The 24404-nt window shown below is 41.4% G+C and overlaps 1 protein-coding gene across 1 annotated transcript in view; it reads right to left on the bottom strand.

Annotated features, from left to right (window-relative positions):
• The window catches only part of PIK3CB (phosphatidylinositol-4,5-bisphosphate 3-kinase catalytic subunit beta), a 57993-nt gene that overhangs the window by 14649 nt on the left and 18940 nt on the right, over nucleotides 1–24404 (bottom strand). Inside the window, exons 8-14 of the mRNA XM_056849815.1 lie at nucleotides 23906–24002; nucleotides 21030–21160; nucleotides 18618–18671; nucleotides 17403–17591; nucleotides 9799–9920; nucleotides 4725–4868; nucleotides 3211–3310 (exon numbers count right to left, since the gene is read on the bottom strand). Of these exons, the coding sequence (XP_056705793.1) occupies nucleotides 3211–3310; nucleotides 4725–4868; nucleotides 9799–9920; nucleotides 17403–17591; nucleotides 18618–18671; nucleotides 21030–21160; nucleotides 23906–24002 (837 nt within the window). The remainder of the gene's footprint in view (nucleotides 1–3210; nucleotides 3311–4724; nucleotides 4869–9798; nucleotides 9921–17402; nucleotides 17592–18617; nucleotides 18672–21029; nucleotides 21161–23905; nucleotides 24003–24404) is intronic.

Raw genomic sequence — 24404 nt, 5'->3', positions numbered from 1 at the left:
GTGACTGGCCTAAAGTGTCAGAGCTGAGTGGGGATCTGACTGGGATGTTGTAACATTTAAAGGCCCAGCACTATATGGGAATTGGAAGGGACCAATCACAAAACTCTATACTGTCCAGTCACAACCCTGATTCCTATTGGACGATGACTGAACAATAAGGACTGGCAAGATTAGCTCCACCCTTGTTGCTGCCAGACCCTTAAAATGTTAAGCAGTGGTCTGGGATGAAGGTGGACAAAGATGGCTTCAACATTGCTAACAAAATGTCTCAAGAGCACCTAGCTCTCTATGTAGGTTGAGTTCAAAACAAAACAAAACACCATGGCTGAAGTTACTCACTGAAGGAATCCAAATTAAAACAGACTCTCATTTTAGCAAACCCTGATCAGAAAGATTAGATCCCAACATACCCTTTTCTTTGTTGTCCCCCCCAAAAAACGGTAAATTAAGAAGTTCAGGGGTGCATGCGAGGATCTCCCTTCCATTTTTTACTATAATAACCCAGTGAAGTACATTAGGCTGAAAGTGTGAGTAGCCCAAGGTCATACTGTGAGAATCATAAATGGGTGGTGATTTTAACCCAGGTTTTACCACTCCAAACCTAACATTCTAGCCACTAACCACACTGGCTCTACAAAAAAAGAAAAAAAAAGAAAAAAATTTTAACCCGGTTTTTCAGCACAAGCATCCACAAAGCAACTTACAGAAGCATAACAACAATGCAATATCTCCTTTACAGCAAAGATTAAAATACAATCTCACGAGCAACAGAAACCAGCTGCGCAATAAAAAAGGATAGCCAGCCTCACACCCCAAAAACCACCCCGTAATCAACCTAGCCTAAGCTAACCTAAAAGTCTGCCTAAACAGAAAGTTTCAACAACCTGCTAAAAACAACGACAGAAGAAGATGGCAGCAATGTCTTTCAAAACTCCACAACTTCAGAGCCACCACCAAAAAGAAGCTGCCATGCTCTGAACCTCCTATGGTAGCGGCACACAAAGCAGGATCACACAAAATCATCTCAGTGCCCCACCAAATCCATACTGGAAAAGGAGCTCCTTTTGATACCCTGGCCACAAACCACTTTAGGTCTTTGAACTGGACTTGGTACTGAATTGGTAGCCAATGAAGTTGGATTGGAATTAGTGCAATACGATTCCGGTGGCTAGTCCAAGACCATAAGTGAGCAGCAGCTGCATTAAATTATGTTGTTTCCATACGGCTGGATTCCTACAAAGGATGCTGAAGCAACTTGGGATGCCCTTAAAACTATTAATATCACTACATTCTCACACACCTCTCTTCAGCTGTGCTATATGTTGATTATACGTTTAATAACAGATTCCCTCAAATGTAAATGCAGACTCCATTAGGAATATGAAAAGTTCTTAACCACCTGCAGCAATAAGCGTAAAGCCTAGCCAGAGTTCAGTAAGGAGTATCCACTTACATATTTACAGTTGTTTCTGTGCAAGGAAAAATTACCTTAATGCATGGGTTTTAAAGCTCCAGCTTTTTAAAGATAAGCTCATCCATGCCAAGCAGGATGCTGTGTACCGAGTCTGATTATGGAATAGAGGAGGCAGAGACCTACCAGGTCAGCCATCTGTCAAAACCAAAAACTCCTTACATTTCCACAATTCCAGGAGCTGTGCAAACATCAGTGACAAGGGAGCAAAATGCAACCTGTGCTATACAAACAGGAACTTTTTGAAGTATTTCTACTTTGAATTTCTTCCGTGTTTGCACAGTTGGGAATTTTTTTGCCCCTTCTTTGATTGCACTGACATGAACTTCCTCTAAAGGGCACCGAAAATTCGGCAGATCTTGAAGCTTATGGCCAAACTACATGTACCATAGTATTCTTTTTTATGGTGTTCTACAAGTGCTAAAAACATACTTGTAAGGAAGGTGGTTGTTTCAATATACAAAGGCTAAAGAATTCTTTTTTTCCTCTTTATGGAAACTTAAGTATAAATGCAGATTCCTAGAGCTATAATTTAAACTTTTTGTTAAAAAAAGGATGCTCCTTTTGCCAGCTCTCAGATCAAACACAAACAGCTTTTACACTTGGTTTACTAAAACATTGCTGCACATTTGTGCAGCAGACAAGCAAATACCATCACCTTCATACATTATAATAATAATAATTTATTAGGTCTATGACTGCAGTCTTGGACCAAGGAAAGAGGGAGGAAGGGGAACACAAAAGAAGGATAGGAAACATAAAATGTAGTAAACATTGTAAACATAAGACAATATTGAATTAACAGTGCTAAAAACCAGGCGTTAGCCCGATAGATAAAATTCCTAGCTAAAATAAACTAGGGGCAGAGCGAACTGACTAAAAGTTGCCAGAGGTAGTCATTGAAAGTTCTTTCTGCTTAAGTGCAACCACTCTGGCCAAAAAACGAGCCACATTCGATGTTACCAAACCATTGTTTAAATCGCCAAGCAAAAATGGAAACACCCAGGCGTGTGAAGGGAGGTTCAAGTTAGTAAGAATTGGAGCAATAAAAACCTCTCTGCCCTGAGACCAGCGAGGACAATGGAGCATCAAGTGGTCTAAAGTTTCAATTTCGCCCGTATTGCATAAGCAGAGACGATCTGGATAAGGTATCCCACTAAATCTGTCCAACATGACCATAGATGGAAAGGCATTTAGACGAGCTAAAAGAAAAGCCCGACGATGTGAAGAAATTGGAACCCGTCGTAAGGAAATCTGGAAGCTTCTCTGGTGGAGGGAGCCCCAACACCAAACCGGAACAAGTACGTCTGGCCCTCGCAACCGTGCTGGCCCAATCTAACTCCTACAGCCTCTTCAAAATTGCCACTGATTGAGATGGCACAAGATTATCAGAGGGAGTAGAAATTGGAAGTCCCAATACTTTTAATTTTTGCGCTAGAAGAGTCAGCCAAGAGTCAGCTTTTACACTTGGTTTACTAAAGCATTGCTGCACATTTGTGCAGCAGACGAGCAAATACCATCACCTTCATACATTATGTAGATACATCTCAATTAAAACGTCATGCATGGAGACTACATCTAGCCTTCATATGTGCTCCTACAGCTTGAGAACTGCTTCTCTGTGGCACAACACATGGATTGGGCTGATGCATGGAACTGGCACCTATGTAAATGGCATGATCAACAGTTAATGACAGGTATCAACTGCCCCACAGACAAGGATTTAAAATGAGAAATACCTGTTTAGAAAGAACTTTCATGTGAGCAACACTCCCACGGCAGTAAGCTTCAAGAATCACACCAAATTGTACTGAAAATGCAGGTATGTGTACTTCAGATCTACAAGAAAAAGATAAGAATCCCTCCATGTACAAATATCTTCAGAGCCATTTTCTACTTAAGAAATTTTACGGTAGGTGTAACTTAAGGGTTACATTCAAACTGAATTTAAAAATGAGTGGTCACCTTCATTACTTTAAAATACATAAATAAATGCTAACTGAAGTATATGTGCATCCTTTTCATAGATGACAGCACAATATTATTGTAACTGTTTTTTGCAAAACTGTTGATCCCCACCTCAAAGTTAAGCACTCTCAAAGCATCCAAAATGTGTAGACATGAGCTCCGCTATCTCTTCATCCCAAAATATAGGAAACAATGAGAAAAACAGAATGCTGTTCTGTTTGCTGCTATTGAAAGCAGCAGAAAGGTTTGCTAGACATCTGGTGGCCTCATGAATGGGTTATACTACAAATTGCATCTCTTTGGAGCCCTCCTACCTGAACACCTTTTTTCAATTCCTTCCTTGCTGCAGGACACAGTGGGAGCGAAGCTAATGGGAAGGGTGAAATCTGTAATAGGTAGAGGAAGATGACCTCATTTAAATATTCATATCCTCCTTTCCATCTGTTAATTGTGAGCTCAAGCAGCTTCAACCTCTTTGTCATGTATCTCTTTTTCTTTAGGTAGGCTGGGCTTGCCCTTGAATGCAGGAAGCAATCCAAAGGTGACAAAAGGATCTGAAGCTGAGATGTAGGTGAAGCTTTTTTGCTGCCTTTGAGAGCACGACGGAGAGATTCATTCTAATGAGGCACAAGCTCAGCAAAATTAAACACTTGAGACAACAGCCTCCTTATGGAAACTGCTGAGGATCCATTTCTGCAGATACACATAGATTTCCTACACATGTCCATCCTTAGTAGCAGCTCTCAGATGGCTCAGTCAGGCCTTTCAACAAATGGGACAACTCACTTTCAGTCTGGCTGCTCATGAAAGCAAGCCAAGGGGTGCGGGACATCAGTGTATCTGAAGTGATGCATATAAAAACAAACCACACTGTTGTCTCAGAATACTGGCAGATACTTTTAGTATAGACATTGGGATTAAAGTCAATGCAGAGCAGAGTCTGGTTAAGATTAATTCATGCAAATTAAATAAATCAGCAGAATTTCACTTGCATGTTTTATGGTGACTACAGGACTTTGAGAAAACATTACTTTTAAATAAATGGACATAATGAGGGAAAAGACAGAGGTAACTGGTACTTATATAAGAAAAGCAATTGGCTAGAAATGACTAAATGGCACAGGGCACTAAACAGAATGAAAAATTCCCTTACTTTGACTCCCTTTAGTGTCTGACATACTGGCTCAGCCTTGTAGGCTTTTCTTCCACTAGAACTAGAAATTTTGCTCTTGAACAGTTTGGGGGCAGAAGTAGGAGGAAGATGCTTACACAGGAGACTTCTTACCTCAGATGCCAAAACAGCATCTGTCCTATCCTCCTGTTTGCCAGTGCTTTCTCTATCAGGAACCTGGAGAGGGCACAGTCGAGAAAAGGTTCATATTTCAGTACTTGCACAAGCTGCAGAAGATACTGAGCAAGTTCGTCATCACTGGAAGAAGATAAAGAAAACCTGGGTAATTGGCTTCATTGTGGAAGATGAATTAAAGTGAAATGAAGGACAAACTGAATCAAACAGTAAAACAGTATTCACCATCGCATCCATACACAAAAACAGAACTCTTCAGCAGGTAATGGAAGGCTTTCAGCTGTAATATGCATTGTCACGCAAAGCAGGCACCACTGGTTCAGAAAATATTAAACATTAGCTATTCACATTTATTTTGAAGACCACCAGCTCAGGTCAATAACTCTACCTTTTGGATACTCTATGCTTATTACATCTATTTTTCAAAAGCCCCCATGTGTTTAGAGTCCAATGCAAATTACAAGTAAAATCTTTACTCTTTAAAATAATCACCATTACCAGTGATGAATAAATTGTCCTGCTCTGATAGCAACACCATTTTAAAAAAAAAGTGTGGCACATGGAGTCAAAACTGCTTTAAAAAAACATAGAAAACAATTTAGGATCTACATGGGTATGGAGCCATGGGTGTGAGTCACCTCTATGACTTCCCAGGTCATACAATGTCTGAGATTGCAGGAGATACTCCATGCTTGATATTAAAGCTGAGAAATGAAGTTACAGGCAACTGAAAGACTGACTCACAGGAAAACAGGCTGGCTCCACTAAGGGCCTGGACACCCCCTTGACAACGGCTCTATTATTTGGCTCCCTGAGGCCCAAGATTAATGACTGAGGTTTGCAGGATCCAGGAATCTGGCTTACAATAACTGACCTCTGAAAATCTAGTAACTAGTGACAGGGCCATCAGCTACCTCTTGGCCACTCAGGTAACTCAACCATCATTCCTAGGAGACTCAATCATTCCACTTTCCCAGCTGGCTTATCTACTACCCATAATTCATAGCTCTTTATTACAATTTTTAGTTATTTTCTGCTTCCCCGGTACACATTGTCCTCTTCCTTATGACCAGATTTGTTACCTTTACAAATGATCCCAAAATACCAACAGTAGAATTTGGCCCCAGTATTAAATGCCCAGGAAAAATAGAAGTGCCATCCTAGCATGAGCAAACTGGGTTCAGTTCTTTATTCCAGACTAGGGCTGTCGATTCAGTTCCATCCAAACTGAAAAACAGCCTAATTTGGCCCAATTCGGCGGTTTCTAGCTTGGATAGAACCAAAGTCAAAAAAAAGGCGGGAAAACGATGAGCCAAACTCGGCGAGTTTGGGCAGACGCCAGATAAATTCGTACAACTTCGGCACCCCTGAATCAGCATTATCCCGCGGCCAATAGGTGGCCAAGCTGGGTCTTCTTCTGGCCAATCAGTCGCGGATGAGTGTGTGAGCCCGGCCGCTGCACGGCCCGGGGAGAGAAAGAGAGAGTGTCTGTGTGAGAGAGGTCCCCGTGGGGGGAGGGGTGTGTGTGCGTGGGCTGCGCAGCCCAGGGGGGAGAGAGTATGTGTCTGTGTGTGAGTGAGAGAGATCCCCGTGTGTGGGGGGGGTGCGTGTGGATGGTCTCGGGTTGCTATGTGGTCCGGGGGGGGGGGGAAGAGAGGCCATTTATGCACGGAAGGTTTTGCCTTGGATTTGCCGCTCTCTAGATGCGCATTTTCCCCATCCAAATTCTCAAAACTCAACAATAAGCAACCATGCAGAGTTTTGAGAATCTGGACGGGGAAAATGTGCATCTAGAGAGCAGCAAAACCAAGACAAAACCTCCCGCACATAAATGGTTAGTGTGTGTGTGTGCGTGAGTCTGTATTCCTTCCATTGCTGCTGCTCCTGTGCTGATCGTGAGAGATCCTGAGCTGAGGTGACCTGCTGCTGCTTGCTGGGATCAGATTGGATTACTCCTCCTGACCCCTGCTTCTGCTGGAAGAGAAGACATCCACAGTTTGACCTGTTTTGGGGCTTTTCTCTATAACTTTTTTCCTGTGCGTGTGTGTATGTGGGGGGGGGGGAGTTTCTGTGTCTGTGTGTGTGGGGGAAGCCAAAGGGGGGATGTTCTGCTGGGGGGGTTGATTGCCTCTGCGCTAATGTTTTTTTGCTGTTTTCACTGGTTGCCACCTTTGCCTGGAGGCTAGTGTGGGTCGGTGAGTCTCTCTCTCTGGCTGCCCCGTTGTTCTCCTTCATTTGGAATTTGTGTCTTCTTGTCGAGCGGGGGGGGGGCTGTTCTGCTTGGGGGGTTGATTGCCTCTGAGCTAGAGTTTTTTTTGCTGTTTTCACTGGTTGCCACCTTTGCCTGGAGGTCAGTGTGGGTCGGTGAGTCTTTCTCTCTGGATGCCCAGTTGTTCTCCTTCATTTGGAATTTGCGTCTTCTTGTTGCGGGGGGGGGGGGCTGTTCTGCTTGGGTGGGTTGATTGTCTCTGTGGGCCGTGTCCGTAGAATCTGAGCTTTTGTGTTCTTTTGCGCGATGGGGGGAGGGAATGGCGTGTAGCACGCGTGCATGTGTGTATGCGCCAGTGGTGTCGTGTGCCGTACAATGCAGCATCCTGCTTATTCCCCCCCTCCCCGGCCCCCCGCAGGTGTCCCTGCTTAGGATTTCTCCTTTCCCCTGACAGTGACAGCTCAGCCACGTTGTCTCCTCCCTCAATTCCCTCCCAGGGTTGAGGAAGCAGTGACAGGAGGAAGCGAAATGTAGAGGAAAGGGCGGGCAGCCCTGATCCTCCAGCCTGCTTACTTGGAAGAAAGAACCACGGTGGGGCTTTGCTCCCATGGTAAAGCGGAGTGAATTGTAAACAATGCCGCCTTTTATCAGTCCGCAACAATGGGAGGTTTTGCCTTGGATTTTCCGCTCTCTAGATGCACATTTCCCCCATCCAAATTCTCAAATCTCAACAATAAGCCCCCCTGCAGAGTTTTGAGAATTTGTCTGGGGGAAATGTACACCTAGAAAGGGGAAAATCCAAAGCAAAACCTCCCGTGCATAAATAGCCAATGAGAAACAATGGGAGTTTTTGCCGTTCTCGAGATGCACATTAAGGATTGCCTGCTCCCATTCATTCCAATGGGCGGATGGGGGGACCCCTTCCAGACCCCATAACTCGGGACCCCCTGACCCAATCTTCACCAAGCTTGGGGGTTCTTGCAAGTAGGGTCCCTCCAAGCTATCCTGAAAGTTTGGGACCTCTACCTCCAAAAATGCCCCCCGGAGTCGCAGAAAGCCGCAAATGTGCTTTAAATGGCTTTATTCGGCCGAATTTATTCGGGAACGTCGAATTTCATGCCGAATTCCACGGATCTGAATAGGGGGAGTTTGGCCTTAGGCATTTCCCGAATAAAAATGGGCCGAATTTTGCCGAATTTATTTTTTTTCAACAGCCCTATTCCAGACTGCTCTTCTGCTACACAAGGTTTAGCAGCAAAAAAATTCAATATGATCCCAAAGGACTGCCACTAATATCACTGGACAGAGGCCCTCTCCTTGCCATTTGGTGCCACTCCCCTTGCTATTTCAGAGCTGGACTGCAGGATGAGTAGGGTTGCCAGGTCCCTCTTCTCCACTGGTGGGAGTTTTTTTGGGTGGAGCCTGAGGAGGGCAGGGTTTGGGGAGGGATTTCAATGCCATAGAGTCCAATTGCCAAAGCAGCCATTTTTTCTAGGTGAACTGATCGCTATCAGCTGGAGATCAGTTGTAATAGCAGGAGATCTCCAGCTATTACCTGGAGGTTGGCAACCTTAAGGATGAGACAATGTATGAATCTTTCTATTCTGCTTTTTAAATCTGCCTTACCTTGCTTCCTGATCCTAGCCTCCTTGTCCCCCAAATTTATTCTCCCCTCCATTCTGTGAGCTAGTCAGAGAAAAGCCTCACCCTCCAACTTACCACCCTCTCATTCTCTGGAGACACTCTACACTCATAACAAAACTGAAGGTGGCTGCTGACTTTGGATTAGCCTGTGCGAGGGAACATCTAGCATAACTGGGATGGCTTTGATTAGGAATCTTCTGATTCACCTGTTGTTGCTTATTACCCAAATGCTTGTGTGATTCTATAAGCCATCTAGTTACTCAAAACTCAGTAATTCCTCTGATTTAGGATTTTATTTTGCTCTTTCAAACCACCTGCCTTTCCTTCTGTGTTCAATAAAGAGTAAAACTTAAATATTGTTTTCCTCACTGTTAAGTTCCTTCTCAAGGTATAGCCCAATACTATGATCATTTCAAGCACAGACAAAAGGTCCCTTGGCACTGTCAGCTGGGAGTTTTCTTATTTGTGAATAGCATTTTCATATGTACTCTGAGCATTTCCGGTAACAACTGTGATCCACTGACTCTACATACTTAGAATAAATTCACAGAAACTTAAATTACAACCTTACTAGAAGTACCAATTCCATATAATAAGACCAGCCAGGACTGACAGAACTATCTTGTTTACATTTTATGAAAGCCAAAATATTCTGTCAATAAACTAGCCTTGAAATTAAAAATGTTACTAATTATGTGCAAGGCTCTTGAGAAGTCAAGGACATTGAAGTACAGCAGCGCTGCAGCTGATAATGGCCAACATATTCTTGGAGCAAAAATGATATTAAATCAGAAATGTATGCTCTAACAGGAGAATTAATGAGCGAGAGAATGCCCCCCTCAAGTTCAATGGCCACTCTCAACTCTAACACACAGGATATGAACGACATGCATCCCATTCAAGGTGGAACCAACCAGTTTTTCATTTCTCCTGTGCTGTGCATCTCATCATGCTCCCCACATCTTAGAATGCATGCCAAATAAGCAAAGAAAGACTTATACTGTCTGGGCTAGAAGCAATTCCCAAAGGAAGACCACCCACTCTGGGTCTGCTGTACTGTGATTCCTGCTTAGTCCACAGCTGGTATGTTTAAGCAGCAGCTGATTTGAGGATTGTTTTATTTGTGGGGTAAAAGTCACAGCGACATTTTGTTTTTAAACTTTGGGTCAACTGCTGAAATAAAATTACCACCAGACTCACCTCATGTGTCTTAAACAGCCTACTGCATATTCTCGTACATATTGATCTGGATAATTGAAATCCAATAATTCTAATGCTTCTCTGGGAGGCAGTTTGGCCCATATTTGAAGAAGGGCCTGAAGCTGTAAAGGAAAAAAAAAAGAGACACATTACAATGACTAGACAGATATGTTTCTGAGAATATTCATAGGCAGAATTTTATTTTACTTTCCTGAGAAAGGAAGATGAATCATATTCATGGTATGTTTCAAAATAAGTCATAGGCCAGTGGTGGCGAACCTTTTAGAGACCGAGTGCCCAAACTGCAACCCAAAACCCACTTATTTATCGCCAAGTGCCAATATGGCAATTTAACCTGAATACTGAGGTTTTCATTTAGAAAAAACAACTCATACATTCACATATTTTGTGTTAAAAGAAAAACACAATAACAGAGCTTTCAATGATACAAACAACTTTTTATTTATTTTTTATTTTATAAAGGTTTTATTTTATATTTTGGGGGATACAGAAGGGGAAAAAAAGAGGAAGGGGGAAAATAGATCATGAATATATAAAAACATCGTTAGAATTTCGTTAAAAAATAAGCTCACAGAGTACAACAAATATCAAACAAACATTGTATGATTTATCTAATAAAATGGCATTTTAAAGATAGATATCTTTCATTTGTCAATATATCGTTTTGAAAAAGATATTAACTAGTCAGTTGCTTGTCTAGAAGACATATAGGTATATAATAACTCCCATTTTTCATTAAATTGTTCCATGGATTCATTAATCTTTGGATTTAAGATAAAAGTCATTTTTGCCATGCTGGCGTAGTCTAGAAGCTTTTCTTTCCATTCTTCAATTTCGGGAGTAGACGTTTGTTTCCAAGTCCTTGCAAGAACTGTTCTTGCTGCTGTTGTGGCATATTTAAAAATATCATGAAATTTCAAAGGCAAGTTTGGTGGGACGATACTAAGTAAATAATATTTGGGATCTTGTGGTATCTTCATTTTCAATATCGTCTGGAGTTCTCTGTGAATCTGTTTCCAATATTGTTGAATTTTAGGGCATGTCCACCAGACATGAAAGTAAGACCCGTCTGTATTTTGACATTTCCAACAAACGCCTTTTTTTCCGGAAGATGTCATATGAGAGAGCATATTTGGGGTCAAGTACCATCTGTAAAATGTTTTCTACCAGTTTTCTTTAACTTCTTGACACACAGTATACTTTAATTCAGAGGTACAGAGTCTTTCCCAAGATTCCATGTTGATCATTTCGCCAAAGTTTTGCATCCATTTAATCATATTCGTTTTTACTTGTTCTTCTTCTGTATCATATTTTAAAAGAAGTTTATAAATTTTTCCTAATAGATGAGAATCGTTCTTGGTTATTAGCAGTTCAAACTCTGTCAATTCTCGAAATGGCCGAGGATGTAAGCAATCTTTCTTCAAATTAGACCTCAGTTGGAGATAAGTTAGCCAATTTAGTTTTTGAAAAAAAAATTGAAGTTCAGTTAAGCTCTTGATTTCACCTGTTGGCTCTATCATATAATTGTAAGTAAATTGAACAGCCGGTTTCAGTTTAACGTTGTCATCGTATGCTTCAGTTGGAGACATTATGGATGGTGGAGTTGGACTTATTCTTTTCTTATGCTTCTTCCATACTTTTAGTATCGCCGTCTTGATGTCACAGTCTTCTGATGTTTTGTCCTTGTAAGTGATTGCTGTGGGGTCCCACAAAATTTTATGAAATCCTTGCCCAAGATCCGCTCGTTCTAAAATCAGATGTCTGCGATTAGGATATTTTATCCATTCTGCAATCCAGGTTAGGCAGGCTGCATAATAATATAGTTTAAGATTAGGTAGTGCCAAACCTCCTCTTTTCTTTTCATCTTGTAACACTTTGAATCTGATTCTTGGCTTTTTCGCGGCCCACACGAATCGATTTATTTGTTTTTGCCAATTTTCTATTGTTCTGTCTGATATACTAATCGGCAGAAATTGAAATAGAAAGTTCAGTCTCGGGAGTACATTCATCTTTATCACCGATATTCTTCCCAACCAGGAAATGTTCATTTTTGACCATAAATTTAGATCTTTTTCTATGTCTCCCCATATTTTCAAATAGTTTGACTTCATAAGTGTCTTGTTCTGTGAAGATATTCTGACCCCAAGATATTTAATAGACTCCTTCGTTATTTGGCATCCAGTAATTCCTTGTAGATTCACATCTTCATCAGTTCAAACAACTTTTTATTGAAAGGTAAAAGTTTGAATTTGGCATGCATCTCTCCAGGACTCGTCCTCTGCTCAGCCACCGGACATTATTGTACATAAGTAAACAATTATACTGTGCCTGAACCTCCTCAAGAAGTGCTTGAAACTGTCAACAATTCAGAGCACGAGCCATGATGTAATTCACCATTTTTGTGACATCTTTGAGGACATCGTCAATTTTTTTGAACAATTAATGTGATTTTTGCTGTTGTGTGCATGCTGATAATTTGTCTTCCCTTGGCTCATACTTTGTAAGTTTGAGAGCAACACATGCAGAACTCAGGTCTTCTGTTAGGCTGTTTCTGGTGTCAGATTTGATATAATTCAAAGCTGAAAACAGCTGCTCACAAGCATAAGATGATCCAAACAAAGTAAGGAAAGCAATCCCAAGTGCTTTCATTGACTTAAAATTATTTGGCAGAGAATTCCACACTTTAAGGATTTCATTTTCAGAACTAACTGAAAATGCTGTCCTTTGTCATCCCTTCTATCTTCTCAAGTGTTTCACACAGGTCATAGAATTTATTTTTCCAGATAGAGCTTTCTTGAAATTCTATTAGCTCCATTTCCAGATTTTCTAAATCTAACCAGTGTAGGCAGGAAAGATCAAGTTCTTCAAATTTGGCTTTATCTGGAGAAGTAAGAAAAACAGGGTTGTCTCCATCTTATGGAACTGTAAAAATCTGTTACTAAAATTCACCTTTGCAGCTGCTACAATGCTAGAAAATTCCTTGTAGATTTCCTGATGGCTTGTAGGATTGTCTGCAAATGTTGTAGAATTTTCTAAATGCTTTTTTAGACGGGTGGGGCCCCAGACAAACTGAAGACGGGCGGGGGCCCTGACAAACAGCTGAGCTGCCCCGCAGCTCAGCTAAGAGGGGGGGCATGGCAAGGTGCTCGGCCACAGCCTCCCGGTCCAAACTGAAGAGGGGCGGCCGCAGCTCAGCTGAGAGGCTTGCCCTGGTGCAAGGAGAGGGAGGGCGCCAGTGCAGGCTTGGGGAGCATGGGCTTGGGGAGAAGGAGCACCGCTCTCAGCACGACAACACGGCACAGCCCTAGGCAGATGCGACGGGTCTGCACGTACCCACAGAGAGGGCTCGGCGTGCCGGCTGCGGCACGTGTGCCATAGGTTCGCCAACACGGCCATAGGCAATGTCTCCCCTTCCTAGGGGAGCAACCAGACTGTACCCCATTATCCTGCTGCAGTCTAGCTGAAACTAGGTAGGAGAAAGCAGAGGGTGGTGCAACCAGGGAAACACGACCTACTCTGCTCTTCATTAATACTCTAATGAACTATCACCTCCCCTCACACACACACACACTGATGAAAAATGATTTCTAGTGTTGTTACTTTCTTCCTTCTTCCTTTAGTTGCAGCAGTACAGCCACTGAATGGAGAAGAGCCAGCGCACAAGAATTTAATTCAGATGACATGTCAGATGAAAAATGGATGAAGGAGTGCAGGGTGTTTGGGACATGACAAACCACATGGGTTAGGTTATCCAAGAAGGTACAGTACTTGAGATTATATGGAGTTCCTTCTAATACCTTGAAAAACAGTACCATTAATTTGGTTTGGCTTCTTTTGGACAGATTTAGGTCAGCCTATAGTTATGGATTTTATAAGCTCCTCAGAACATAAATAATTTAGAACCAGACTTGACATTTTTTTAATGAGAAACTGTCACCCTCATAAACCTAATCTGTGTGGGAGGCAAAATTGTGGAAGTTTAAGACTCTTTAACATTGATCCAAATGAGCCATTTAGCGGTTTCCTGAGGCTTCCCTGACATCTTGTCTGAAACATTCCCTTGTAACTATGAAGCTGCCAATCACTGGACTGCTGGGCTCAATATTTTCTCATCTGACCACCACTGTCACTCCAGGATCTCAGGTGGAAAATGGTCATTACCAACACTTGCTATCAGAGATGTCTGAAACTGGAGACATCAGGGATTGAACCTGGGACTTTCTGCACACAGGGCAGGTACTCTTCCTCTGAGCTTTAGACTCATCTGATCACTATTATTGTAACATTACTGGACCACTATCGGTTGCAGCCACAGAAAAACAGCAATTACACCAAACCCCTAACATGTGGACAGACTCATGCTTCTATCATTTTGCAAAATGAACAAAACAGAAATATTTAAGAGGGCATTCTTGGAGAGGAGTAGAGCTGGGAGCTGTGATGTAATGGATCAGCTCAGAAGCTGATCTCTATTAGGGATAATACGTTTTCTCTTCCAGTTCTTCAATCCTAGCCCCACTGAATTATGTTGCTGTACCAGGAAGCTTTCGTGTTAGATTCAAATATTGTTATCATTCAGATGTTATAAAATTTTGTAACTGGCTTATTGACTGGCTGAATAGTCCTATCGTACTTATAACCCATCTTGAGCCCCAGTGACAAAGGCAGACTGTAAACAAAAATAAATAAAATAATTTTCTTTTATTGATAGGCTGCTCTGGAACTGCCCATTGAAAGGAACCATTTTCTTTTAAGAGTTTAGCTAAAGGTTTCTGTTGCAGCACAGATTTCTTGAAGCAGTTTACAACTCATGAATGAGCTGTTAAAAACACAGTACCGCAAATGAACATTTAAATTAACACACACAAATATATATATGTATATGAGCATGTGTGTGTATAAAATATTTAACTATTTTTTAAAGTCTGAAACACAGGAAGGCAAGCAAGGCTGGCAACTGAACCAATTTTTAATCTGTTGGCATCTACCTATCTAGCTCATAACATGGCTTCCCCCATGCGTATCAAAACAATATGCATGGGAAATTTTCCTACTAACCTCAGGAAACCTCCAGGTTTGAAGAAAAATCAATGAAAAAAAGATGAAAGGAGTCTGAATCCACATAAACTGCTGAAGCTAAGTCTGTGCTTATGCAGAAATGGCAACTTACAGAAAAAAAGAACTAGTAATTCTACATTGAGAGATCTTGGCTGCCATTTTGGAATTGTCTAGCAACCACACAAACATTGCCAAAGGCAGTGGGTGGAATAGGAGGCAGAAGAAGAGTTGGTTTTTATACCCCGCTTTTTTCTTTACCTTTAAGGAGTCTCAAGGCGGCTTACAATCGCCTTCCCTTCCCCACAACAGACATCTTGTGAGGTCGGTGGGGCTGAGAGAGCTCTGAGAGAACTGTGTAAGAAAACAGCAGTAAGAAAGCATAAGCAGTAGGAGCAAAGGTGGGGGTGGAGGTATGGGCAGGAACGTGGAGGAAGAGTAAAGGAAATGCGGGCCAATGGGGGCATGGGATGTCCTCTCTACAACAAGTTCCTTGCAGTTTCCCCACTGGTACACATTTATTATTTACACCATAAAGACAGGAAGAAGGTGAGTTTAGCATGCAGGAGAAAAATCTTTTACAAATCTTGTTTTAATGATACAACTGTACACAACCTGTGTTATCACATCCTGGATTACATTCAGTCTCTGGATCAATGACTCTGGGGGTTTGGCCCTAAATGTTCTCTTGGTAGCAGAAATAGACTGTCCAAGCTATAAGATCTGTTTGAGAAATTTATGACTCTTGGATGAGTCACCCAAGGTGCTGCCTGTGACGACTCCAGACATAATCTTATTATACAAACCCTAGAGTGCAGCAGTCACTCAAGAAACAGCCATGGCTTCCAAGCACTGGAATGACCAGACTGTATACTGATGCAACAGGAAATCTTGGACTTGTTGAATAGCTTCATCTTCACAACATCAGGCAATAGAGATGGAAAGTTCCAGCTCCAAGTAAGTATCCAACTGTGTGCTCACATAAAATGTTGTTCACTAAGACTACGCCAGCTTTAAACTCTTACCATTAGAGACTGCAATTATTCAACTAGAAGATGTTAAGCGATATGACCTTAGAGGAAACTAGAGCTCAATGACCTGAAAAACTGCCAAGAAATTTCCAAAAATACAGCCTGTTCTTGTTTACATTCCTCCTCTGAGCCTGAATTAGGAGGGAAATGCCGGCCAGCTAGATCAACATCTCAGGTAGGCACCGGCTGATCTAAATGTGATGGTCAGAGGCCAATGAGGGGACTTGTCACATCTGGGCAGAAAGGAAAGCTTTCTTAAGCCAAAACCAAAACACCACCAGAACAACCAAGACAATGATTCCTGCCTCTTTAGCAGTTCCTCGGATATGTTAAGTATACAGAAAGATGCTTAGTTAGCACGGAAAGCCTTTCCTATATTAAAGAAAGACTCTCTGCTTAAGTTGCATGGCATTTCTATGTATTCTGTTGTATATGACAATGTGCTCCTACGTCATCTGCCAACCACAGGGACAGTTTATATGGCTGATGTTAATTTGCACCTCACACAGCAAGCATGAGAGACCCTTTCTGGCTCCTTGTTTTGAATTGGTACTTGTTTTAAAACTGAATGCACATACATGGTCCGAGGAAAATCGACTCAAAACAGAGTTTGGCTGGCCATCCATAGTCTCTAGTAGATCATCTGCTTGGCGTGCAAAAAGTCCCAAGTTTGATCCCTGGCATCTTCAGTTAAAAGATCTGGCAGTAGGTGATGTGAAAGACCTCTGCCTGAGACTTGGAGAGCAGCTGCCAGTCACAGTAGGCAGTGCTGACTCTGAAGGACCAAGGGTCTGAGTCAGTATAAAGCAGATTCATGTGTTCATGTATTAAACACCTTTTTTGATATTTCTTATATTTCTACAATTATACTGTTTATTTTTCTGTGCTTTTACACACTGGTTAACAGTACACTGAATATTGTTTACAATCATATCCTTGTCATATTTTCCATACTGTAGGTTTAGGTGGTGGTTTTAATTGTTCAGAAGGATGTTCCTTCTTGGGTTCCCCCCCCCCCCATTATTCTAACCACTACGCCATATTGGCTGTTAATTCAACTAATCCCTAGCAATGAAGACATCTCATGTGACTTGTTCAGTGTCAGACAGGGACCTAGAATGACTTTCTGCTGTCTATAATGCAACTCAATGTATGTAGGAATGCAAGCTAGTGAGTCATGTTTAAAACTGAACTCTACAGAATCGGAAAGCCCAAATTGAAAAGTTTTAGTAATCAGGATAAACCCAGTGTGAACGAGCATCTTCTTTCTGAGGCAATACTGCTTTAACCTAAGATGCCAATCACACAAAGACACTAAGCTCTCTCCTTCCTCTTACCAAGTACTGCCCCCCCAAAGCGTGTATTTGATGGTAGCTAGTTTCACTGACAAGACAGTTATATCACTCAAGTCACAACCTCCCATTCCTAAGTAAATAAAACTGCTCCCTTTTACCACTTATAATATTCTTAGTAAACCACTCCTACAATTTGCCTTACCTGAGCAACATCTTCGAGCTTGTTCCACTTGATTGAGAGCAATAGCTTTGGCAAGGATTGTGGAAAATTCTCACGGCAGTCGTATCGCAAAGTCCAAATGAGATCCATTTCATTTTCACAGAGCTGAGACAAAGGATCCCTTTCCATGATCTCCTTTAGCTCAATGTAGAACTTTTTGCCGCCCCGACCCTAAAAAAACAAAAAAAGCAAAGATTGCCATTTATAAATGGTACAGATGGTGCCAAGACAAATGTTTCTAATTCCTGTAAAGTATGAACGATATGGAGGCCAGAACAGGGTAGATTCCTTTACATGGCCCTCACTGTGTCATTATAAACGCAGTATGAAGGCAGGAATTCTAAGGTCAAGAATATATTCACATTTAACTCCACAAGGGGGCAATATTGTTATTTTCTCAGTGAACCTGGGTAATATTTCTGTTAAGAAGGGGATGATAAGATTGTATACTCAAGGACATTAACAGTGTTATAAAAAAATAAACATTTGTAACATTTAAAGACTAATGCATAACTATTCTGTTTCAACAAGTTATGGAACATACTATGTAAAGGAAAAAAAACCTTACACACCCTAGAACCGACACTCAAATTGGCCCACTTCTTGCTTTTCATCCCACATTAATATTCACACAGGGTTACAGGTAGTATCAGTAACTTCAAAAATATACCAGACGTAAAAAATACTGCTTATTTATAAAAACATAATTTTTACTCAAGAGGCCAGCTACCACTCTATGTGCGAACTACATCTAATAAAAACAACTACTCTCTAGAACAACAGTGCTAAAAGTATTCAGGTTCAATGGATTCTTTAAAAAACTAAATTATGCTTATTTTGGTATGAAATCATTCATGAGCAGTGCTGAATAGCATATGATTTAATTCTTTTAGAATTAGAGGAAGGCAATCCATTCAAAGGATTACACAATTTACACTGATTTTGTAATGTAGCTGATCTACATAATATTTAGCAGCTGCAAAATAGGCAGGTAATTAGGGCATCTGCACAGATTGTTTTGGTCACATTTTAAAGGATTATGTATGATGTAAATATATTTTTTAAGCTATTAGAGCTCTAATTTTTTTTAAATGCAAGCACTTCACATTGCACAAACAGAAATGACATGGAAGGAAAAATCCTGTGATACAACTATTTTAAGCAGGGAAAGATCATTGTTTCACCTGTGATACTTACTGCCATACCAGAACTATCACTATTTCTTGCAATCTCAGCTGCCTTTTCAAGTATCTGCAAAAGGATAACAATGTGTAAACATTAGATATGGGGGGGGGGACACCTGAGCACTCTGCAGCATGTTAGAATTCAAAATGATTGCCTGATATCACAGTAAGATCTCTACAGTCTGAATACCAACTCTAAACTGTTTTGTGGGTTCGTGCGCCTACCCATTATGCAACAGATTTTGCACTCTGAAATAAACGGGATACATAATTCATCAGAGTTTAGAAAATGCAGTGATAAACCATAGCTATATGGACAGCCTCAAGTACTACAAGAGCAAGTCTAATATTCATTTACAGCCTGAACAGTGCAGATTTTGAAGCACTATGTTCCTTGAAAATGGCAAAGTTATGCACTCATGTTTTAACCAAAGAACCCGCCCCTCTTCTTTATCATTTTTAACACAGCCTTAATCTAAAGATCTTTCACTAGTTCATTTTTGATAAGTTTGCCTTGCCCTGTAGGCAGTGGAGAGAAGAAAATGAATGCCTCGTCTGGTTGGCTGAAACTCTACATTTTCTGAAAAGGCTGAACTAGATGAGATGCTGGAAGATTCATGAAGGGCTATCCAAAATGTTTTTTATTGCTAAAAAGCTGCTGGTTAGTGAAGGGGTGGGGATGAGGAAGAGATCTGAATTAGTACAGTGGGGAGAATCTTCCCCCTCCATCCTGTTTTCCTGACCTCAGATGCCACACACACCCCAGCCACACTTTACTGCTTGAGAGGAAATACACATATTTCCCCACACAAGTTAAAGTAACATCCCCTGGGACTACCTGAGGTCAGAAAATGGTACAGGGAGAAACTGCTGCAACTTACCCAAACCTGAACCCGTCCCCTTCCCCTCCCACTCTTTAGCGATATGAACATGCAGGAGATATTTTCTTTCAGCGTCCCATTTAGTTTAGTTATACTTTGTCCCAGTATCCATACCTGTGTTGCAGTAGAAGGACCACATTCAAACTTTATGGTTCTACTGTCCTTCTTTGAAGTACTTTGGTATCTGGCTGACTTATGACTTTTTTCGCCTGAGAACACCCCAGTATTTTTCAAATCATTTTTTCTTTACCAGAAACTAGGTCCTTCAGCCTTTTATCCTCAAATCCAACCATCCTAGAAACGCATTACTATGAAAGGGAACTAGTGTTTAAATACACACACACACACACACACACACACAGGCTGCTTTTAATCCTTATATTTTATTACTCTTTCCAAATTAGTTACAGCAGCTTTTTTTTTTTAAACACATTTGTGTTTCCTTTATAGAAATCATCCCTAGCTGTATATTGTCAATCAGTGCTAAAGGCAACTAAGGGTAAACCCAGACAGACTTTCTAAAGGCTGGTAGAATTGGTCTGAACACACATTTTCTGCCCTGAAAACAAACGCCTTGGAATGTAGCAACTGTATGTCAAAACTGCCCCCACCTCACTTTAGAATGTCTGTCTGTCTTCACCCTTAGCTAACAGGCAAAAGCGTGTACTAGATAAAAGCATTTTTGAGCCCTATTCAAGCATACTCAGATCACAGCACAGAATCTACCAAGTGTAAAGACAGAACTAGAAAGTGTGAATGGTGTATCAGCTTGATCAGAGTACTGATCAGCAAGCCCTTTTGACCTTCATGAAGTCATTTTACTCCCTTCACCCTACTGAGCTGTATGAACAGCTGTTTGCTTGGCCCTTGTGAAAATCTTGAATCTACACCCCCCCCCAGCTTCCCAACAGAAAGGCTCCAACTTGGTTTATTTTTAAGAACAATGGCTTTAAAGAGAGAGAGATGCTACATAAATGTTTCAATAGAGAGAGATATCCAGCACTTACAAACAAATTTTAAAAGCTGAAAGTCAGCCAAAGGTGGGTGTGGAAGGGGCAAAACCCCACGTTGAAGTTAGAGCCATACACATGTGTTAGTAGGAGAGCGAGGGTTGGGAGAAACAAAGGTCCTCCAAGCAGCAGAAAACCCATATTCTGCTTGTGGCTGGAAGGAAGTCAGTGATCAAACAAAAATGGCAGTTATAAAAACACGACACTGCTAAGTTCCACTTGAACAAAAAAAACAGATGAAACCATTTTTATTATACTTACCCCACACCAACCCTTAGAACCCACCCACATTTTGTGTAAAATTTGTGGGAGCAAAAATTAACACACTTTTTTCAAATTTCTGTAACATTATGCGAATAAATGTTCTGGGCCATTCATTCATGAATTTCAAGTGTCAAAAGACCTTTACAGCATGGAACAGCTGAACAAATGTACAATTCACAAAATAAAACCCAAAAAAAGTACAAAGTTAGGAAGGGAAAGGCGCACTGGGGAATCTAAGCAAATGAAGACACTCAATCCAAGCAAACTTACCTTGTCAAAGGGAGGGTAATAAATAGGAAGTTTTGAATACTCTTGAAACCTGACGTGCAAAGCTGTTGCATTTTCAGTGTATGGATTTGTTTGTACTGTTCCCATTGGATTCAACATCTCTTCAAGTTCATCTAACCAACAGCAAATGAGTCATATTGTGACATGTATACACAACATTTAAAAGCCATGCTATGCTTCTTTGCAGGTGAATTCCAGATTGGAATATCCCTTTGCATTTTTTAAAAAACAAACTCCCTGAACATCGAAAACAAGCACTGCAAACAATGAGTTGGGTGAACATTTTCCTCTGTGGTTTTAATTTTCTTTTTGCAGGGAACGTTTTGTGCACAGGGTCATTCAAAACAGAATCTCCTACCTCTCTAATCTGAACTGGTAAAGCTCATTCCATCACCCCAGCAATTCTGTCATCTTATTCCTTCTTCATTCTCCCCATGCCTTTCCTAACTCTCAGAGCACATTTATCTGGAAAATTTCTATGCTGCCTCTCTATAGAACCTGTTGATCGCATCTAACAAAAATGAAATAGAATAAAGTGGTTCATTTTCATATTATAGTTCAGGCCTTGTTTTCATGGGGCACTGACATTGTTTTAACATTGTCTTCTCTCTCCCCAGACCTTCCTAGTGTATTAATATGGAAGCCAGCTGCACAAATCCTAAGTGATCAAGTACCTTACAGTGCCTGGTTTTTAGGTGAAATTCATTCCAACATGGAGCAGACTTACTTCAGCACTAAACAGTGTTAGTAACGTTCCAACTAGGATCAGTCTCACAGTGTGTGACTTCAAGTTCTCATGTGCTTTCTTACCCTTTCTGAATGGGGGAAGTAGAGACAGCACAGTGTAGTGGTTAAGGTGTTGAACGAACACAAGGGGACCTGGTTCAAATTCCCAATGACCTTGGTCACTCTTGGTCCAGGAAAGAACTATGCGCATTGCCCTGAACTCCTCAAGAACGGGAACAGATAGTTGGATAGGAAACTAGATTAATGGCTTAAATTTCACAACAGCCATGATAATGCAGCTACAGCCAAAGGTGTGGTGGGGGTCACCTATCTGGAAGGGGACTATAAGCACCTATCTGGAAGGGGACTATATGCAACCATAAGCAGTGTTACACCCTTCCATTGCCTTCGGTTGTCTTAGAAGGATGTAGGTCAGTTTAGGATGGCACTGCAGAAGGACTTATGAAAACTCTGGGATAACAATGTGTGTGTGGGGAGGGGTGAGGTTGGTTTCCATTTTTCAGGGACACTGACAAATGTTAATTGTCATATAATGGATTTTATCTTCTGCATTCTGAATAGGATGTATTTTAAAAGAACTCACAACCAATTTCTCTCCGCAAGTACAAACTGGTCCAGATCCAGCAAACCAATAATAACTAGCTTAGATCGCAGCCACATAATAACTTTAAAAGCCTACCCCAGATGGAATCAGTTCTTGCATCCAGCCAAAGCTGCACCTTCACTTGGCTGAACTCTTTTCCCAAAGCCAACTCTGATGAGTCAGTGAAAAATACAGGGCTTGAAATTTGTTATAATAAACTTTTTCCTTCACTGAGAAACCTAAGATGCTTACTAAAACAAGATGTGCATAGGTGGTGTTCTTTAATCTGCCTTGCACTAGCATCTGCTTTCTATGGAGGTAACCGAGATGTGAAACTGATATTACTATTTTTTTAAAATGGTCCCTAAAAGTTGCAGAACACACCTGAGAACTAAGTATGATTAAGAACACAGCGTAACAAAGAAATCAGCCAAGAGAGCTGAATCCAGCACCAAAAAGGACTCAGATGCAATTCATACTCTCTCTGTGCAATTCTGAAGTGGGGGGCAAATGCTCTTAGGTGCCGGGGTGACTCCTACGCTGGCATCCGTGCCACTAGTGCCGTGCAAACTGGCATGGATGCTGGCATAGGGCCACATATGCCGCCCCCCTGGACCGCAGCAGCAGTATGGCCCTCAGATGCCAGCATGGCCTCCAGCCGGCATTGTCTCAGGGCAAGTCCCTAAGCTGGCATCCCGGGAGGTAGAGCTGCAACTAGGCAACTTCCTAACCCCATTCATGCTGGGAATGCCCCCTGACACAATGGCGTTGCTGTACCACCATTTTTGGTGGCACAGCAACACTGTTTACAATGGGGCCTTTCCCCCCATTTTAGGATTTTAAAAAATTCAAATCCTTTTTTTTTTTTTACTCCTGTGGCAGCCGGGAAACCTTGGTGGAGGCACTGTCCCTGGCCACTGCAGTTTCCAGGATTGTACTGTAAATTCAGAATGAAAGTCTACTGGCATGTTGCCACCACTGTCCTGAAGCTGCTGGAAAACACTTCCTCATAGTGGCAACACACAGAACTGTTTACTACAATGATTAACACAAATCACATGGAGTCAGGAAGGGTAGTGACAACATGGAAAGACTTCATGAGAAGGAAGTGAAGGGGAAGGAAGTGAAAGGTTTCTATACATTGCATGTCCCACATGAAGCTGCCATCATCAGGCAATGCAAAGCTGCTGCTATGCGGGGAAAATGTTTCCCTATCTAGAGTAATATATAACACCACTGACGCTTTGCATTTTATCTACCTTGCATTAGGGTATTTTTATTTGCTGCCATCACTTACAAAACCTTATCTTTTGGTGCTCAAAGTTAATCATATTCTGAAGCATTCAGAACAGTTGCAATCCATCCAGCGCTAAAAGCTGCACAGCTGTGATTTATTTCAGGAGGGCATTTGTGGGAAACCCAAGCAAGCCAGCCAGCCAGCCAGACCTTCCCAGATGAATAGAAGCTGCACAGCAGCACAGAACCTCAGGTGGCACAAGCAGCTTCTAGATCACAAGTTAAGTCTTACCAGGAAATGATGACCAGCTGTGCAGTACAAAGTCCCCCGTTTTCAACTGTCCTTTAAAGTCAAACACCATGGTATTGACCCAAGCGACAGAATAGTGCTGAAATGGGGGGAAAAACATCCAGTTTAAAGGTGAACTTTAGTTCTGGACTTGATAGTAAAACAATTTGCATTTAATGAAAGGAACAAAGAGCGAGAGAGAGAAGGAAAAAAGTTATAACTAATTAAGATGGTACCGTAATTTGGAAAAACTCAAGATACAGAAAAAGTTTTCTACAGTACAGACCTAGTAGCTTAAAAGATATCTGAAACTGAAGGTCTGCTTAATTAAAATACTGTCTAGTGTGTAATACAAACAGAAATACCCAGAACAAACACATTTGCCACAAGGATCACTAATCTAGCCACTGCAAATCTTAGTGCTGTGTAAAGTGTGGAATCAATATGAATGGCGAAATACAAAATGCTACCTAAACTACAAAAATGTAACATTATTCTTTGC

The sequence above is a fragment of the Euleptes europaea genome, chromosome 5, assembly GCF_029931775.1.
Source record: "Euleptes europaea isolate rEulEur1 chromosome 5, rEulEur1.hap1, whole genome shotgun sequence".
NCBI lineage: Eukaryota > Metazoa > Chordata > Lepidosauria > Squamata > Sphaerodactylidae > Euleptes > Euleptes europaea.
The sequence above is the reverse complement of the archived record's forward strand: the minus strand, read 5'-3'. Positions and strand labels throughout refer to the sequence as shown.